Source organism: Triplophysa rosa, linkage group LG25 (genome assembly GCF_024868665.1).
Source record: "Triplophysa rosa linkage group LG25, Trosa_1v2, whole genome shotgun sequence".
NCBI classification, from domain to species: Eukaryota; Metazoa; Chordata; class Actinopteri; order Cypriniformes; family Nemacheilidae; genus Triplophysa; species Triplophysa rosa.
The window spans coordinates 14,205,320-14,223,269 of record NC_079914.1 but is presented as its reverse complement, the minus strand read 5'-3'; the positions used below and the strand labels follow the sequence as shown (position 1 = coordinate 14,223,269).

At 40.0% G+C, this 17,950-nt stretch overlaps 1 protein-coding gene across 1 annotated transcript; it reads right to left on the bottom strand.

Annotated features, from left to right (window-relative positions):
- Positions 1-4,389: 4,389 nt before the first annotated feature.
- Positions 4,390-17,281, bottom strand: LOC130548617 (histamine H3 receptor). The gene is made up of 3 exons (XM_057325486.1): positions 16,690-17,281; positions 14,472-14,638; positions 4,390-8,265 (listed from the first exon to the last, which is right to left on the bottom strand). Exons 1-3 carry the CDS (start codon positions 16,925-16,927, stop codon positions 7,387-7,389), a joined length of 1,284 nt encoding a protein of 427 aa, XP_057181469.1. The 5' UTR covers positions 16,928-17,281; the 3' UTR covers positions 4,390-7,386.
- Positions 17,282-17,950: the final 669 nt, after the last annotated feature.

Here is a 17,950-nt window from a genome sequence, read left to right as displayed (position 1 = left end):
TGTTTAAAGCTGTAATATGTTCTTCACACGCCGGCCTTAAAACCGAATCTACAACCGGGCGCGACGCAACAAAAGGACCCATTATAATTTAAAACTTGTACACACTGGATGCGACACAATTTTGTCGCCTCCGATGTATACACGGTGTTCGTCTAGTCTCTCTCGCTTCATAGGAGAAGCCTTGTAGTGTAGCGCCTTTGTGCCAGACCACCCACGTGGCCACCAAATTATATACTGGCAGTGTGTCTCTTAAGCCGTTTGTGCTTTGTGCAGCCGCCTGCGGTAAGAGCCTCGGGGTTCAGCCCTTTCTGTTGTGCCTGCGGGGAGGAAGGGGGTCTCTCTCTCGTGCTGTCTTCCCACCCCCGATCGCATGCGTCTCCCACGCACCCACTATCTGGATGCCCACGCTCTGTGCGCGGGTAGCTAGAGCGTGTCAAATACTCCTTGCTGGCTGTGCACCAGGCGACTCTGGCTCTTTTCACTAAACAAATCGATGGGGGAGCTTGCAGCAGTCTCGGTCAAAGGAATGATGTTAACTGTATCAGACGATGTTCGCAAATGTTGTGTTGCAGGGTTGCGTATTTGTACACATCCTGCAAATGACTGCATAAGGGGTCTGGTAATGTTACCACATTGCTGTACTACAAAGCTAAAAAGGATATTCACAGGGCGTTTTTCGCGTATTTAAATATATGACGATAATATCGTGAATGACCACGATTGTATACTTTTTACTTATATTAATACGATGTCCAAACGTAACACATCTTACAAAAACAGCTTTTACGATAACCCAGGCCGTACTTTGTGCCGTATTTTCATTGAGTTACAGTTTCCATAGTACCGCATTCTCCTGTTTTGGCTTTGAGTGCACGTCCGCCAGCCAATTGCTTGTTAATGCTAACTGAGGCGAAGGAACATCACAACCTAGTTGTTGACTGCCCGCGTCCCTCAACGAATTGCACTAAAATCCATTGTGTTTCTTTTTGTCACATTCTTACAAATGTCCTGTTTGAACGCCTACAGACCAGATGATTGGAAACCCACTGCGAGTGAGAATGAGGTCTTTCACCTGCTGTTTACCAACAAAACGAGACAACTTACACCCTTTTACAGTTCTATTATTTCTGTAATTTTTTGTACTTAAACCACTTTTAACCTTCAGCGTTATTGACGAGTTACTGATAATAGCGTATTTTCCCAATACACGTTACGTAAGAGGCTTTTTCACACTTTCCTTTTTCTTGCTTTTGGCTTTTCTTCCTCAGAAAAGCTATTTTCTGCCTCTCTCAGATCCCATTTACATCCCAAAGGTCCAATTTCAGAGATAGATTCCATCCCTTATGTGGCTTAATGCGGAAAAATTATTCTGCGTTTTTCCAAATCTATACGTGAACCTGAAATAGTAATGGAGATCATTCCGGATAAGAGAGGCTGAAATTGGTACAAGACCTTGGATCAAAATGGCTTGGGTAGGCTATTCAACCATTTGTACACCGCACAGGCAAAAAAAAACACATTTTAAAATTCTGTACAGCAGCAAGGTGCTAAAAATAACCGAGTGCGACCGAGTCGAGAGCGCGGGGCGAAATCATGCCACTGTCACTTTAGACAGTAATGCCGGTGTGCGAGTTCTCCGAGGACACAACACACCAGTATCCCAACCCTTTTAACCTAAAATCTCATCGAGGAGAGGCATGTCCTTGGATCTCGGGCCATGGTAAGAACTCTTAAACGAATCCCCATGGCCTGGTTTCAAATAATATCTTGCATTTCTCTTTTGTTTTTGAAAACACTTAACCGATTTCTGCTTTATTGCGTAGTCGAGTCGACCTTGCCCTTGTAAAGACTAAGTGGTGTCGTCTTGTCAGGAGTTTTAACTTTGTGAGCATGTCTTTGGTGGTGCAGGTTACAGAGTTGACATCAGGCCAAGTCAAATCTTAATGATGATGTAAATGAAGTTTGATTTCTGTTACAACCGGTTTGCAGATTGCCAGACTATTGCAGCAGTGGAATCAATGCAGTTTGCAAGTAGTTTGTAAAGTATTGAGTTTCTGAATTGCAGACATTTTCCTTGCACATCATTTTTGGTGTAAAACATTTTTTATTAAATGAGCTTGTTTGAACGGTTGCAAACAAGTTGTGCCATCAGTTCAACCAATATTCATGGGTGATGGTGTCTACAAATTGTGCCCCAGTTTAGCTGCGTTTCAGTGCTTTTGACAATCAACCGTAATGGCCTAATATTGGACTTTCACAGAAATGAAACCTTTTGCATTACATTTAGTCACTTAGCAGAAGCGTTTTATTCCAAACCACTCAAAAAGAGAACTTTATGAAGCAATTTGCAAAATGAGAGTGGATGTGTGGTACTGCACTATCAATTTCCTAGAAAAAGATGGTAAAGAAGCTAGAATAGATTCAAAGTGCAACCAGAGAGCTTTGTGATCACAAAGTACATTAGACACGAACTTAGTGATGTAAAACAAAAGAGTTGTGGATGAAATGTGGTAACAGAAATCAAACTCTGTATACTGTGATAGGCTATATGAGACCAATTTTCTTTTTGCACTTATGCTTTTTGTTGTCCTTATGTTGTTTCAATTGCTTCCATTGTTTCCCTCATCTGTAAGTCGCTTTGGATAAAAGCTTCTGCTAAATGACTAAAATGTAAATGTAAATGAACTGCCCATCTGTCTAAAGGTCTATTTCTTTATTGCCTTTTCTTATTGTTTCAACAGAGTGGGAAGGTGTGTTGGGCGTTTAGATGATTGGGAGCTTGAAAAACTTCAAATCATTCATAAACAAACCCATACATTTTCTGCAGTATGTAACTATTTATATTAGGCTTATATTAGAATCTCCTGTATATATATATTACAATTCACCCAAAAATGACATTACATAATGATCTTTACACTGCAAGTTCTTTGAATTCGCTAGTTGCACAAGATGGTGCCGGTGAGCTTTTGGGACGCGGCCAGAGTCGGCAGAATAATTTCCGGTCGTGGAAACACAGTATGGGAAAAGGAGGATTTTGGCCTGCAAATATGGGTGTTTTTTAGATAAAAAAGAAGAAAGTAATATATAAGCGATATGAGAGATCCTCTTTACATTGCTGAGCACTTCGTTAAGCCAAAACAACTCGATGGTGTTATACGACCGTAGATTAGTCTGCGGACTCTGGCGTCGCAAAAGCGTTGCATATATATAAATATGTAACAACACCATTAGCTAGAATAAATTTGACCACAGTATTGTCAGTTCTGTACAAACTAACCCTCTCACACAGTGACAATAGTGACAGTTCATTTCTTGCAAGGCTTAAGCCTCCAGCTTTCTGGCATTGGGTATTAAAAACACCACCGTGTTGTAGTTGCAGCGGGAATAATTATGTAGCGTACAGCCATCTCTATAGACAACATCGCCACGTATCGACGCAAACCACCCTGCTGGGATGAGTTTGACGGGGTACAAAATTGAAAAATGTGGACTTGCAAAAATCAATAGCCCACCGTGAATATAATTAAACTTGAACTTCAAGGAAAGATAGCAAACGCGGCGCGAAACGGCCAAATCGAGGTGGCGTCAAACGAATGCACGGGTGTCTGCTAATGTCAATACACAAACCATCCAAGGATGTCAAATGCAGCATGGAAATACGATGTATTTATGTATAGGCATAAATAAGACATGGTGGTATTAAACATGGCATGTTGCCATGGTGGGCATCTTCCCTCCCGTGGGGTTCAACGCGCTCGGTGGAATTTTAAATTGGCACAAACTGTGTCCTTTACTGCCCTATCATGCCTCCGACTTTCTGCCGCTGTCTATTACTCTTAATGACTGTCGTGACGCCCGCTGTGCAGGAAAGCAAACAATGGGGCGAACGTCTGTGACATTTACAGCAAAGGTCTTGCCAAATCTGGGTCATAATTCCGGAGGCGCAGGTGCGGCCGGTAATTATGTTCTAGAATCTTTGGGATTGGGTAAGGCTGGGGACATCCTTGTGAGAGTTCGGGCAGCAGGAAGCTCAATCTCAGGATGTGAATTCAAGTTCTAACAGTTTGTACGTTGTTTTTTTTATTACACATACCTTTTGTTTCAGATTCCTGTTCGGCTATATAGTCAAGTGTTTTTCAACATTTTATTGTCATATTGACCGCCACAGCCCCATCAGCAGTGTTGGGTGTAAGTAGTTACTAAGTAATTAGTTACTGTAATTTAATTACTTTTCCCTTTAAAAAGTGAAGTAAGGGATTACTCTTATTTTTTCTGTAATTTAATTAGTTACTTCTGATGTAATTAAACGAAATACTCTGTGTAATATACTATGTGTGCAATAGTGGAATTGACATCAAAATTCAAAGTCTAACTTTAAAATCCGTGCTTTTATGTATAATTCTCACATTTGTAATACTTTGGTCAGTTAATAAGAGTACTTTATGTAGTTTAATATTATTTATTTGAATGAATTAAAAGAGCCGTTTCATGTCTGTCCTTGAATCACTTAACTAATCAAGGCGGATATAGAACGTAATTATTAATAATTAACTAAATATTTTTTGGAGAGAGTAATTTGTACAGTAATCTAATCACACTATTGAATATGTAATTGAAAAAGTAATTAATTACTAGTTACTAGAGTAGCTTACCCAACACTGCCCATCAGTATGGTTTAATTCCCCACAAACTAGAAACGAGTCCATTTTATGCTAGGGAATAATTTACGTTCTTCATGGAGTAGTTGTAAAACATTCTTGCAACCTTACAAGAGCTTGAAGACATTAAGAGGATATAAGCAGCAATTAAAACGTAAAACTGTCCCAAACGTTAAACCTATAAGCTTGGTTTTTGCTTGCAGCCTGAATCGGTCAGACTCTGTCCCTCTGCATTTCTGCGCAACATCTTCAAAGGACTTTAACCCCAGGTTCATTTCCCATCGTCATGTTCTGAAATCCACACATCCGTGTAGCAGAACTTAATCCGCAGGCAGCTGGGAAGCTCCGATGAAATGTTCCCGTTGATTTGATTCGGTGGTAGTACGACCTCTCCTCAGCAGTTTTTGTAACTGTACCTACACAGCGCTTGTATCCTTAAACCAACAACCCCCCTCCAACCGTCACGCTGATGTTTTTGCTATTACGTTCATTACACAACCTTCGAATCTCATTATCGGGAAACGCGAGAGACATTAAAGCGCGTCTTTTCCAGAAGTGCCGAGCAGCAGATTTCAAGAAGTGACTTCAAACGCTGCTCTCTAAATGCTGATCGTGCAAATCAACATATCTCATCCGCTCGTTGGCTTTCCATAGACGCCATATATTGCCACGGCATCACCTGGTCGAGAGATTCTAGATTTTCAAATTCAAGGATCCGATGAGGATGCTTGTCATCGTGGCTTAATTAACTTGAGCTCCAAACAGCACCGATAAATCGAGAGCTCTCAAAGCCATCTGGAAAAAAAGCCATTTACTAATTCACCGAAGCAAAGAGACGACCAGAGGCGTAACGACCGCTCCAGGGATAAGACCTGATTTTCAGAGTCACATGCGAAATATTACTCTGATTGCCGAGTGTTCTCGGGCATTTTAATTTAGGGTATCATTATGCGCAGATATATTTTGAATATCAAATGAAAGAACATGGAGTTTCCAGCTTTTCTCCGGGGATAATAAAGCTGTGTGGTTTCGCCTTTGGACCTTGTCAAACGCTTGGTAAGGATTTTACTGTGTTGCCCTCCGAAATATAAATTCAGTGTAGTTCATTTTAAAGAACTTGGGAGGCACTGAATCGTAGCTCTGAATATGAAATTGGTCTCAGTTGGCTTAACTTTTTAAATCCATAAACCACTTGAATTATGACGTTTCTTCACAACTTCTGATGCACACAGTATGACCGATATAAACATTTCACACAGGCTGTATTTCTGTGTTGATCTCCTTTACAAGGATTCAAACCTTAAAAACAACACTGGGAATTATTGTAAACAATTTTTCTTAACATTCTTAACAATACATGTAAAGACTGATGTATGTATGTCTGCCATTGATTCTATCCTTTTTGGCTGCTACAACTTCGTATCCATATCTATAAGAATGTAAACAAGAAACAGTTCACCCAAAATGAAAGGTTTTGTCATCATTCACTCTCAATGCCGATCCAAACCTGTATGACTTTCATTCCTCCGTATCACACAGAAGCACATGTATTGCAGAAGGTTCTGAGTGTTCTTTTCATAATGGAGCTCCAAAAGGTACAGAAAGCACCATAAAAGTAGTTAATACAACTTGTGTGCTATATATTTCAAGTCTTCTGAAAATTGTGATAACTTTCTGTGCTCAAAATGGTTCTACATGGACCATCTACAATGGTCTCTCCTTTGCACTTTCTTTCAATTCAAATGTGGCCTATTAAGTTGCGTCACATCAGTCAATTACATCAAAATTCATTGTGCTAACCTGTGAGGCACCACATTTACATTGAATGTAAAGCAAGGTTATTATAGTTTACTCAAATGAAAACCATTACAACATTTCTGTTTGCTGAAATATAGTAAAATGTTGGCCTCAGGAACAAGCCGAAATACGTTTGAGGCCCTGAAATAAAAATAAATGAATCTTAAATAGCAACATGAAAAATGAACAAATAAATAATAAAACGACAAAAGCACTTAACAACATAGCTACATTAACAAAAACAAAAAATGTAAAAAAAGCTCATTCAAAATATTAATGAAACAACAATAAAACTGACCATTTAGTGACCATTTACATTTTTGGGTGAACAAACAAATTCCTTGGATTATTGTAATATATCAATAACATCATTCACATTCCACAAAACTTACATTCAAAAACTATTTGGTTTGGTCTGTCCATAGCAGAAAATGAGTTCTCCTCAGTGTCTGTTTGTGAAGCTGCAGTGAAAGAACAATTGTGGCCTTTTCTCTTTTGAGTCGTAATGATGTCTCAGATAGATCATCTCTTCTCCGCTGAACCGTGTGAGTCAATGAGGTGGAATAAACAATAGTCGATAAATGTGGGCAGAACTGTCAAGTGTATAAGTTCTGTACACAAGCTGCATCACTTCACGTTTCGCGGATGCCCCACAACATGCAATTTACGTGCTAGCGAGTGAAACAACTCCATTTCTATGTTACTTCTAGAGCTAATTGTAACAGCTTGGTTGCAAAACCATCAATAAAGGTCAACGTCAAACGTTTTTTGTTACTCGTTTTGTTGAACATAAAAAAAAAACACGCTCCTCCATTTAGACGTTAGTTTTCAGTGCCTTGGGCGTAAATGTTTCGCAATCTTGCTGTTGTGCTTTTTAATTCAGCCTTCACTGTGAAAATGTGAAATCCCATCTGTTGCTTTCAGATTATCATTGGCAGGAAGGGCTTTCCTCATGCGGTCGAACAGACTGCCGCTTGGGGCACAAAATCTTGGCAAAGGCCCGGCGAAAACTGCTGTGGCAAAGGGGGTAGAGGAAAGGGTTTATGGCTGAATTAAGCCAAAGCAGCCAGAAAGTGACTTCGTACCAGTGATGTTCCACACACGTGCCCTTACAAGCAGCCCGTATGATCACCAAGAGAGTATACGGTGCCCAGCAAACCCCAAAAACACACACTATGATTGCCAGAGACTTGGCGATCTTCTTGTCACGGGAGAGTCGTGCGTGGCCTCCGCTCCTGCAGGGGCCGCAAGCGTTCGAAGCATCCTGCGCTCGTACTATCCTCGTCCTTACCCAACCTCTAAACAGTCCTCGCTTTTTATTGGTCACCCTCATCGTCAGGGACACGGAGTGAGTGCTGCTTGGGTCTCCGCTGGACGAAGGCGACACTTCCTCGTCGTCTTCGATGACGGCCGAAATGCCCGCCGGCCCGCTGGAGGACACCTTGCGTGTTTTGACGAAGAAAACAGACGAATTCTGGCCGTCCACGACCCGCCATCCGTCCTCTCTTTCGGCCTCCACGTGCGTCATCCTGTTGCGGTTCCTCCGCTGGATGTTGAGATAGATGCTGAAGTTGAAGAAGGTCACTGAGATGAAGGGGGAGAAGAACTCGAAGGTGGAAGCCGACAGTAGGAAGTACCAGGTGCAGTAGAACTCGGCGAAACACTCGTCCTCTGGAACAATGCTCTTGCCGACCAGCAGCTCCCAAAAGATGATGGCGGGACCGTAGAGGAGGAACGCCAAGATCCAGACTGTCAACATCTTGAGCACTGCCAGACGCGTGACACCCTGCTGGGCTCTATACCTCACCTAGTGAACAAAGCATATAAGAGGCAATAGATTAAAGTCAATTGAGGGAGGCATATGAAATAGCTGGAATCATAAATAAGAGCGGTCTCATCCGGCTCTCACACTCAGTGAAGTCTATGCACGGTGTGACTGCCTTCACTACTTCATGATTTATTCAATTCACAGCCTACACTAGCAGGCACAAAGAGCCAAGAATCAAGTCCATCCCAAACCTGTACCGCAGAACTGATCGGTTATGACGTTTATTTGATCATTTGGACCCAAAAGATTGGATTGATTAATATAGCTAAACGTAATGATGTGAAATTACAATTTACAGGGGCAAGCAAGATCAGGGCAAGTGTACAATTCACTTCATGCAATTAATACAATTTCTTCCCAAGTTAAATTGGTTAATAATCACACAACGCTGAAGCCACGCAATAGTAACGTTTAAATCCTTTGCGCTTTAAAACTATTTTAATGCGCTATTTTAACTTAAGGTCAAAGGCTGCCATCGATTTTTAAGTTAAATCAAAATGGCTTTACAAGTTAACTGAATTTAAATGATATTAAACTGAGTTTAACCGGTTTCAACTTCATTTGAAAAGTGAGTTTAATACGATATAAATCCAAGTAACTTTTAAAGCCAATTTGATTTAACCAGAAAATTAAAGGCAGTTTGTAAACTAAAGTTTTTATGTTGAATTTTTGTACAGTGTGGGTCCTACCAAAATACTACCTACATGGATACACAAAAAAATGATTTTTTGAGGCTGTTCACTTTACTAAAAGGGGTCATATGACGCGAATACGTGTTTTTCTGTGTCTTTGGTGTGTTATAAGTTGCCCATGCATGTATTAGACACGTAGAATTGCAAAAATTAAAGTGCGGGAACAAAAGATGCCTTCTATCTAAAAGCGAATGCTCACCCAGACCTGCCTGAAACACCTCGTGTAGCCACACCCCCACAAATCCACGTCAGTTGGTGGTATGAGTTGACTAAGACCGCCCAAATGTATACGCAAGTAAGGTGGGCGTACCTGTCAGTACAATCGCGTTGGAACCTGATGTTCCAAATATGGTAAGAGGCGTTACATTTCCCTCACACGCTTGCAGTATTCGACCAATCACTACGCACTGGTTAACTGGCCAATCATAGCACACCTCGCTTTTCAGAGCGATGAGCTTCGTAAAAAATCAGCGCGTTTCAGAGAGGCGGGGCAAAGAGGAGATACAAACATGCACGGTGTGTGGAAAATACAGCGTTTTTGAACCTTGAATCGCGTATACACATTGCATTACATCTAAAACAAACGATAATATTCGTTTTAACCCTGTCATATGACCCCTTTAAACAATTCATTTTGATTGAATGCCATTTATGAGAATTCACACTTCAACTGACTTGAAATGGCAACTTTTTGGCTTAACCCAATGTTTTCATTTTCAAAGAACACGTTTCAATCAAGTAGCTAAAACGCTCAAAAAATGTACTTAATTTAAACAAGTTGATTCAACACGATTTATTTAAAAATGTTGACACAACTGCCAGTTCCCAGCATGCTTTGCATTTGACTTAAAAATGAGTGTAATGTCGAAATAAAGTGTTATTTTATGCTGTTTTAGCGAAGATGAAATAAGAATGAAACGTATTAAAGTTCAGTATTCTGTTGTGTGGCTCTCACTAAATCCTTGGCGTTTCGAGTCTGACGTCATCACGCAACCGTGTTTCTGGCAATAAAAACGATTTAATTGTTTCTTTGATCTGAAGGCATTATATTGGTAAGTTAATGCCATGATCAGTTTTTTTCTGATCTCAGCTCTTGCTTGACCTCACCTCATTGTACATTGCTTAGAAAAAGTGCTTGTTGCTATTAGGTAGAAGTTAACCAAAAGTGATTCAATCAAGTTGTTCTGACATGTATACCGTAAATCTTGTTGGATTTACTTGATTCATTCATGTTCCCACAACAAAAAGAACACATACACATATATTGTGTTAAACTGTCATCTTATTAAACCTTGAAGTACTCTTCAAGTATGGAATCAATTCTAAGTACATTTATGATCAACACTTCTTTTAAATCCTCCGCTATCTTAAATAGATTTTTCGAGCAGTGCATTATGGGATTAACACAAAGAATCACTACAACTAAACTCCAACATTCCCCTGCATGTCAGTACGCCAAGTGTCCAAGAATAAAGACAGTAAATTGATATCTCATTCTCCTCTATTCATTCTTTAACACAGACGCAATCGTTTCTTTTCACCAAGGCGGATGTGAATGGAGAGGATGTGTGATTGCTGTGGCGCTGTCTTTAATACCACCATTTCTTCCCTCCACCCTTCCCTTATTTTATTCTCTTTTTATCACCCGTACTGAATAAATAATGTTTTTATTCACAATAAACGGCGAGATTATTGCATCATTTCTTTGATGACTTTGATTACACAAATAAAAAGTTTCATATTTACGGTTTCTTTATGAAGTTTAACATGCTGTATACGAAAACCACATTATCATTTACCGTCGACGGTACTCACAAAAAACGTACAACTATTTTCACACATTTATACATTCCGGTTACTCGCACGCAGAAATGACAAGGTACGGACATACCACTAAGCTCAAACAACAATTTAAGATAACGGTTACTAAAAATGAGTCGTCCAAAATTTCAGAAGTGTACATTTGATCGTTTTTGTCATTCTCCTCACTAATCAAGTTTCAGATGTAGTCCCCCATCATCGCTTCATCCCACCTTCCCTGTGCTACAGACATTTCTAGAATTTTCTGACAGTGACAATTGTAAAATTATTTTTAAAATAAAAGTTTTTGTTTATTTGCAATATACCGATATATCGCCATTAATGATATAAGCTCAACATTTACTTGAGCTAAGTATACACTAAAATATTGTACATGTTGCTAATATATGTAAATAAAGATTACCACAATAATTAGCACCACAGAATTGCACAAGAACTATAAAAAGGTCGGGCGAAATTTTTTCACTAAGATTTTTTACTAAAGATTTGTACTAAATTTACTCTTACTTTTTTGTACTAAGCGTTTAAGGTTTTTGAACCACCATACATGTACTTTGAAGAAAATCAGTCCATGGCAGTTTTAGTAATGCTATTAATAAAGCAAAAGTGGAACATAACAAATATAGACGTTCTGAAATGTCATTTTATCGTAAAAAAGCAACAACAAATATCTATGCCACTCATTTGTAACAGAAGCACCTTACTAGACGTTTCATCCCTCTATACGTTCCTCTCTTTCATGCACCAGCGTAAGACAGACGGGCATCTTCTGCGTGCCTGCACAGCAGGGTGAATGTGACAATAAGCTTGTCTTCACCACACCACACCGTTCTCCAGAGTCCAGCCAGTAACACTTTGTCATTCAGAAATGACAAATGGAAAGACAACAAGCAGAGAAAATGATCATCTACTGTATTCGTAAAAGCCATGAGCCGTCTGTGCCGTCGTCTGGTGATAAACTAATGCTGCTTTCGCTCTGAAATTACTGCAAATAATAGGGGAGTGGGGGACATGTGAGTAACGTTAGACAGAAGACAAACATCACAGCGTCGCAATACGTACAGGTTACTTTTCACCGCAAGACACAAACACAACGCAAACACAGTATTTGTCAAAAGAGATAACAAGTAAATTATGGACGAATTACTCGTTCTTATGTTGAAAACAGCAGTACCAAAAAATGTACCATTCTGAAAACAGCCAAATGATTTGTTCGATGACTATTTTAAATGTCAAAGTGACAATACCACTACATAAACAGCCATCTTTGATAATACAAGTCTTCTCGAAATGTCATATGAACTGCGAAAAGCATGTAAAGCACTTGTGGATGCTTCCTTTAGAAGCAATCACAGATAATGCCCATAGACAAGCTATAAACAGGAAGTGGCGACATCATCTTAAACAATGAGCACATCAAAAGAGCTGTTTAGGAAATGTATTCTCAACGCATGCAATGCATTACGCATGAGGATGCCGAATGCGCTCCTGGGATGTCATGACTGCATAATGGGTTTGGATAACGATGAAGGGCGTATTAAAAGTTATCCCGTATTTCAGACACGAGCTCCTAAATGATGAGACCTTTCAACACGTCTTGTAAATTCACGTAAATGCGTTATTGTGGCGTGTATCTACGCCGTAACGTTTACTAATAATTCAGAGCCTTTTACAACTACTGTATTTGCTCGGCGGGGAATCAATATTTGCGTTTCATAATTCTCTCAAACGCTGCTCTGGAAAGTCAAAAGCCATTTGAAATACAGGTTGGGAAATGGGCTTCTTTGGATCGGCGGCGTCTCGTTCGGCGCATTCGCCTTTCACAGTGGGACGTGTTTTCTAAGCTTATTTTGCTCAAGGTTTTTCATGAATGTAAGGAGAGGTTATTTAAGGATCTTCAGAACCCCAATTCCTCATCATTTCGTGGTTTGAAACGTAGATGAATGAGAACATTCAATGAGAAATATATCGAAGTTCCTTCCTGCCCACATTGATTTTTTTTATTTTGCTAGATAGGCTTGGTGTTTAGCGGTTTACAGAGCTAACATCCATTCAAGATCCAGCGCTGGTAAGCTATTTTAAAACTGTAGATGCGCAAACATATTTATGAATTCAAGTTGATCAATTGCAGTAAAGATGCTATTTGGTTAGCTACTTTTCAAGCTACTAACCAAAAGTAGGAGGCAATATATCAATGATAATATCATTTAGCAGAAAAACAATGCACCGTAGGCCAAAAAACTCTTAGGACACATTTAAATTTAACAGATTTTTGCGGCATCAAAAATTGACACCATCGACAAAGAGTAGCAGAAATATTTGAAGGAATAGCATTTACTGAAATGTTTCATTAAAAAGATGTAAAATACTGCTAAATATTTATTATTTCACTAAACCATAACACCAAGTCAAGTATGTTTGGTTTCTTTACAGTAGCCAGTTTGTTGTGTTGCTCCTGTTTTAGATCAGGCAACATACACAAATATAAAGGATATAAAGGTCATGAGAGGGGGCAGTCTTGTTATGATGGCTCACCGCGAGTCATTACAGCGTATGGATGCACCGGGCGGCTGCTTGCATGTCCAGAATAGCTGACAGCAGTGTGCCAGTTGTAAACCTGAATTAAATAAAGCCACTACATGACAGGAGAGCGACACGCCAGCACTCCAGCAGAAAACACTCTGATTCGACAGTTCACTAGTATGATGGAATATGTAATAAGAATGGCAGTTTCTGTTCCAAAACTGCTTACGTTAGGCTGTATTATAGGGCTACATTCACACAAAAAATACATTGTTTTGACAATCCCAGAATGCACTGCTACAAGTTTCATGTAAAAAATTGAGTTTATGAATATTTTGAAATTTTGTCAATACAGAGAAGTATGCTGTTTAATTTGAATGGCTTTTAAAATGGTGTTTGAGTTGATGCCTATGAAGACCATTCATCTTTATGAGGCTTTATTACAGCCTATGTGCTACAGTATATACCATACATGTAGACATACTTTTTAAATACTTGTAGGGTGGATCGTTTTGCGCCCCCCCCCCAAATAAAGACTTATAATCTTAAACTGAAGATTTTAATTAAACCAAAAACATATTCAGTTATACAATGCTGAAACATCAATTCTTTTGGTTGGTGGGCTTATTTTTCTGATGTTTGATTGCATAAGATTTGTGATAAATTTTTATATATCATAAAATGCCACAAAATCTGTGGCCCACCCTGGATCCATCTTGGGGTCCACCCAGTTTGAGAACCACTGGTGTGAAGCACATAGGGTGTACGTCCAATAGCCCACATGGCCTACAGTCTAAAAAAATGCATGGTTGGATAAAATGTGGACATTTCTATCTTGTGGATGGATTTGTCCATATTTCACCCAACCACAGGTTGAAACAACCCAGCAATTTTTGTAGCTGACACTATGCGAAATGGTTACTGATTTGGCGTGTATACTACATTGTTTTGAGGCGGTTTAGCGGTTTCATGTGTACGCAGATATTTCTTGAGACAACGCCATGAAAAGGAAAAAAAAAGATCGGACAGGGAAAGCTCTGGCTTCATGTGGATGAGGCCTAACACGTGCTGATGAATAATGCGCTAGAGGTGTGTTCGTAATGTAAATAGGGTCCGTTTTGATTTCACGTCGGCGAGGTGTCTACTTACTGCTCGTGTAACAGACAGAAAGCGATCGTAGCTGATTAAGACGATATTGAAGACGGAAGCTGTGCACAGCAAGTAGTCCATCACCAACCACAGCTTGCACAATCCTCGGCCCAACATCCATCTGCCCGTCAAGACGTAGGGGATATAGACCGGAATGCAAAAGGCCCCTGGAAAGAGACACATCACATTTTACTTGAATCTGTGGATCAGTGGATCACGTCACAAAGGATTCGCTTTACAATGGGACAAATAAACCCAGAAGCATTATCAAAAAGCCATCGAGTAGCAATGGGAACGGTGACTCTGCGTTCAACGTCTTGGAGAAAGCTTTTCACAGAAGAAAACCCTAGCAATTTCATCACTGCTTTTTCCCCACGGACGCTGAGATGTCTCGTCTGTAATCCAATCAAACAAAGAGCCATCGCTCTGTTATTTACAGCTTCTGGGCTGCTTGGCATTCGAAACCCTTATTATCTGACCAACGTGGGCATGTGGCGAGGTGGACCGCCTACCTTCATAGGGGAGCCATGGAGATGCACCTAAGTTGTTTCAAAGAACCTGCACTGTGAGAGCTTCGAGCCCTACATCGCCTGAGCGCTAATACCTGTGAGCCGCGAGTAAACACTTGAGGAGGCAGAGAGAGGGTTCGGTGAATAGAAAGAGTCAGTGCGGATCTTGAAATGAACCCGCAGATAGGATCTCATCTCTTAATGCACTCTGAATCCAAGCCAATAATATATGGCACCAGAACATTGCAGGGGAAATCGAAGGGTCCTAGTGTTGCGTTAGCATAGCGGTAACTGTTAGGTTTTCTACCTGGCGGCGAGTTTGGATGACAGTTACACAGTCTATTTTATTTCTGGCAAAAGCATTAATGTAAAGGCCAAAAATCATGGCTGATTGAGTCATTGGGATTTAGGTATCTTTGGGTTTTATTAGATTTTCTTTATCCAGTGAGGGTATCCAACAGTCAATATTGATATCTAGGGGGTTACGCAATACGAAGATATACAAAATACAATTGGCAACAAATTTGTGTAATGAAAATGGAAAAAAAATGTACCTTGTCCTGTCACTTTATCCAAGTCATTCACCCAAAAAATTGTCTTTAATCAAATTCTGAAAATGTACTTCCACTCTTAACGGTCTATTGACAGAAATGCCATATAATATACATAACTATGTGTTCAGAGGTGTATAAAGCCCTTACATAATAAAGCGTTATGTTTTTGTTACCTTAAAATGAGCTATTTCTATCTACATACACCGCGGGTCTCTTACATGGAATTCACCATGTTGTTTCTACAGTAGCCCTGAATGGACAAACTGCTCTACAGAGCGCGTTTCGTAAATACGTTATCTTTTTCAGCAAAGAAGCAAAAAAAAAGTGACGACATCTTAGTCCTGTGTCAGCCACCGTTGTGCTTCGAAAGGGAGAGGTGGAGTGAGCCGTTGGTTGCAATTTGCAACCTCGCCACTAGATGACGCTAAATTTCATACACTGGACCTTTAAAACGCTATCCTTCTCTAATGACGTCGGTTTGATGGCTCGGGCAGAACGTATGTTAACCCCTCCTCTCCAGTCTGATGCCAGCTTCATTTAAAAAAAAAAACCTGTTTTACAAATGTGTCAGAGAACTAAAGACACATTACAACTAGAAAATGTACGATTACACTTCACATATGCCAGTACGTGTTGGCTTGCATACAGCAGTCATAAATTGATCAATCAGGCAGATGATGACTGGACGACATTTGACCATTTTGAGATGCATCCATTAACAGAAGCGTCACCTTCTTGAATCCATTCCAAAATCTACAAACAGCCTTGCAGGTATAAATATAGCATTTCTACATGTTTGCATTTTGTAAAAACGTTTCTTTATGTGTCCATCTCATTTACTGTCATTCATTTATTTATGTAAATATTATGTGAACTTATGTTGGACACAGATCGGATCTAGCTATTTCAATCTGATAAAAAAAAATAAACAGCCAAAGACTGGTCTATAAAAGTTTTTCATACATTCTCGTTTGAGTGCCTGATCTAACGTTCCAACAAATATACAGCACGTAAAACACTATGCTTTAAATATGGCACAAAGACTCAATGTTTTAAGTAATTCAGTGCTTGATGTCCACTATACGATTGCAATGAAAATGAAAAAAAAAAACACATTTCAAGCATTTTTAGTGCATGTAAAATCTTTATACATACCAACGAGGAAGTCTGATATAGCCAAATTGAGGAAGAAGTAATTGCACTGGTTTCTGAGGCTCTTGTCCACGACGAAGGCGAGGATAACCAGCGCGTTTCCGACCACCACCACGACCACCAGGGTTATCATAAGGATGGCAAGGATAACCATCGTGTACCTGGGGAACGCGGCCACATCCGAGGTGACGGTCGTGATGTTGGCGCTGGAAGAATTGAATCCTGAAAAGCAGGTGACCATTTTCAAAGCAAACGCATTTGGACAACCAGCAACAGGTTTGAGCTCATCGTGGGCTCTTCTGCTCGTGATAACGACGACAGGTAAGTTTTCGCCGCCCCAGGTTTGCGTTAACTTCAGTGCGCATCCACAGTGATGTTCCTATTGGAGTCTCCAAATGCCCGGAGAGCGCGTCCATCTCTGAAAGCTTCAAAGTGCACTGATATTAAACGCCTGTTTCCTGAGGGGAACTCCATGAGATGGTAAGCGAAGTCCGTGCGCCGAGACTAAAGGCAGAGTTTCTCTTGTCTGACTTCTCAATTCCGAAGCGCGTTCCCGTCGGGCGCGCACGCCAACTGTTGCGCGCCCAGCTTCTGTGCGTCCTCAGAGAAATCAGATGCGAGGTATTGCATGCGCGCTTTTCTTTGTGAATATTTGATTTACGCATGATATCCACGCGGCATGCGTTTTGCGATACATCCTTTTTGGTTCACCCGTGCATGAACCTGAAATGTCGTTTTTACACAGAGATATGCTTGACATAACAACACATGCTGTGTTTTGCACGTGATTAAAACCTTTTGGCTTATTTGCAAATGTGCCTTGCTTTATGTTAACAAGACAAAGAAACATTTACGCATATGCAAGGTGTGCTCTTGATACATCAGTCATACTCTAAAATATCCTCGAGAAATGTATGTGTGCAACTGTAATACAGTTAACATTCCTCTTTATATTACAGAATCAATGCTACAGGTCCTAAATGAGATCATATCAGAATCATCTGAGGTTCTTCACATACATAATAAACTTCATAAGTTTATAAACCGACGTTGATTTGCTTTGAATTCACTTTCACGTCTTACAGGGACATTTAACCTGTTTTAGTTACATTTGCTCTATTGGGAACCATGCGTTCTAAAATCGTTTTTCTGTTTGGTTAAAATCTTCCCATTAGAAGCCTTTAGGTTTGTTTTAATGATTCCACTAAGAATCCAGTACACATTCCTGCATGTATAGGATTGAACTTGCATGCGCTATTGAAAA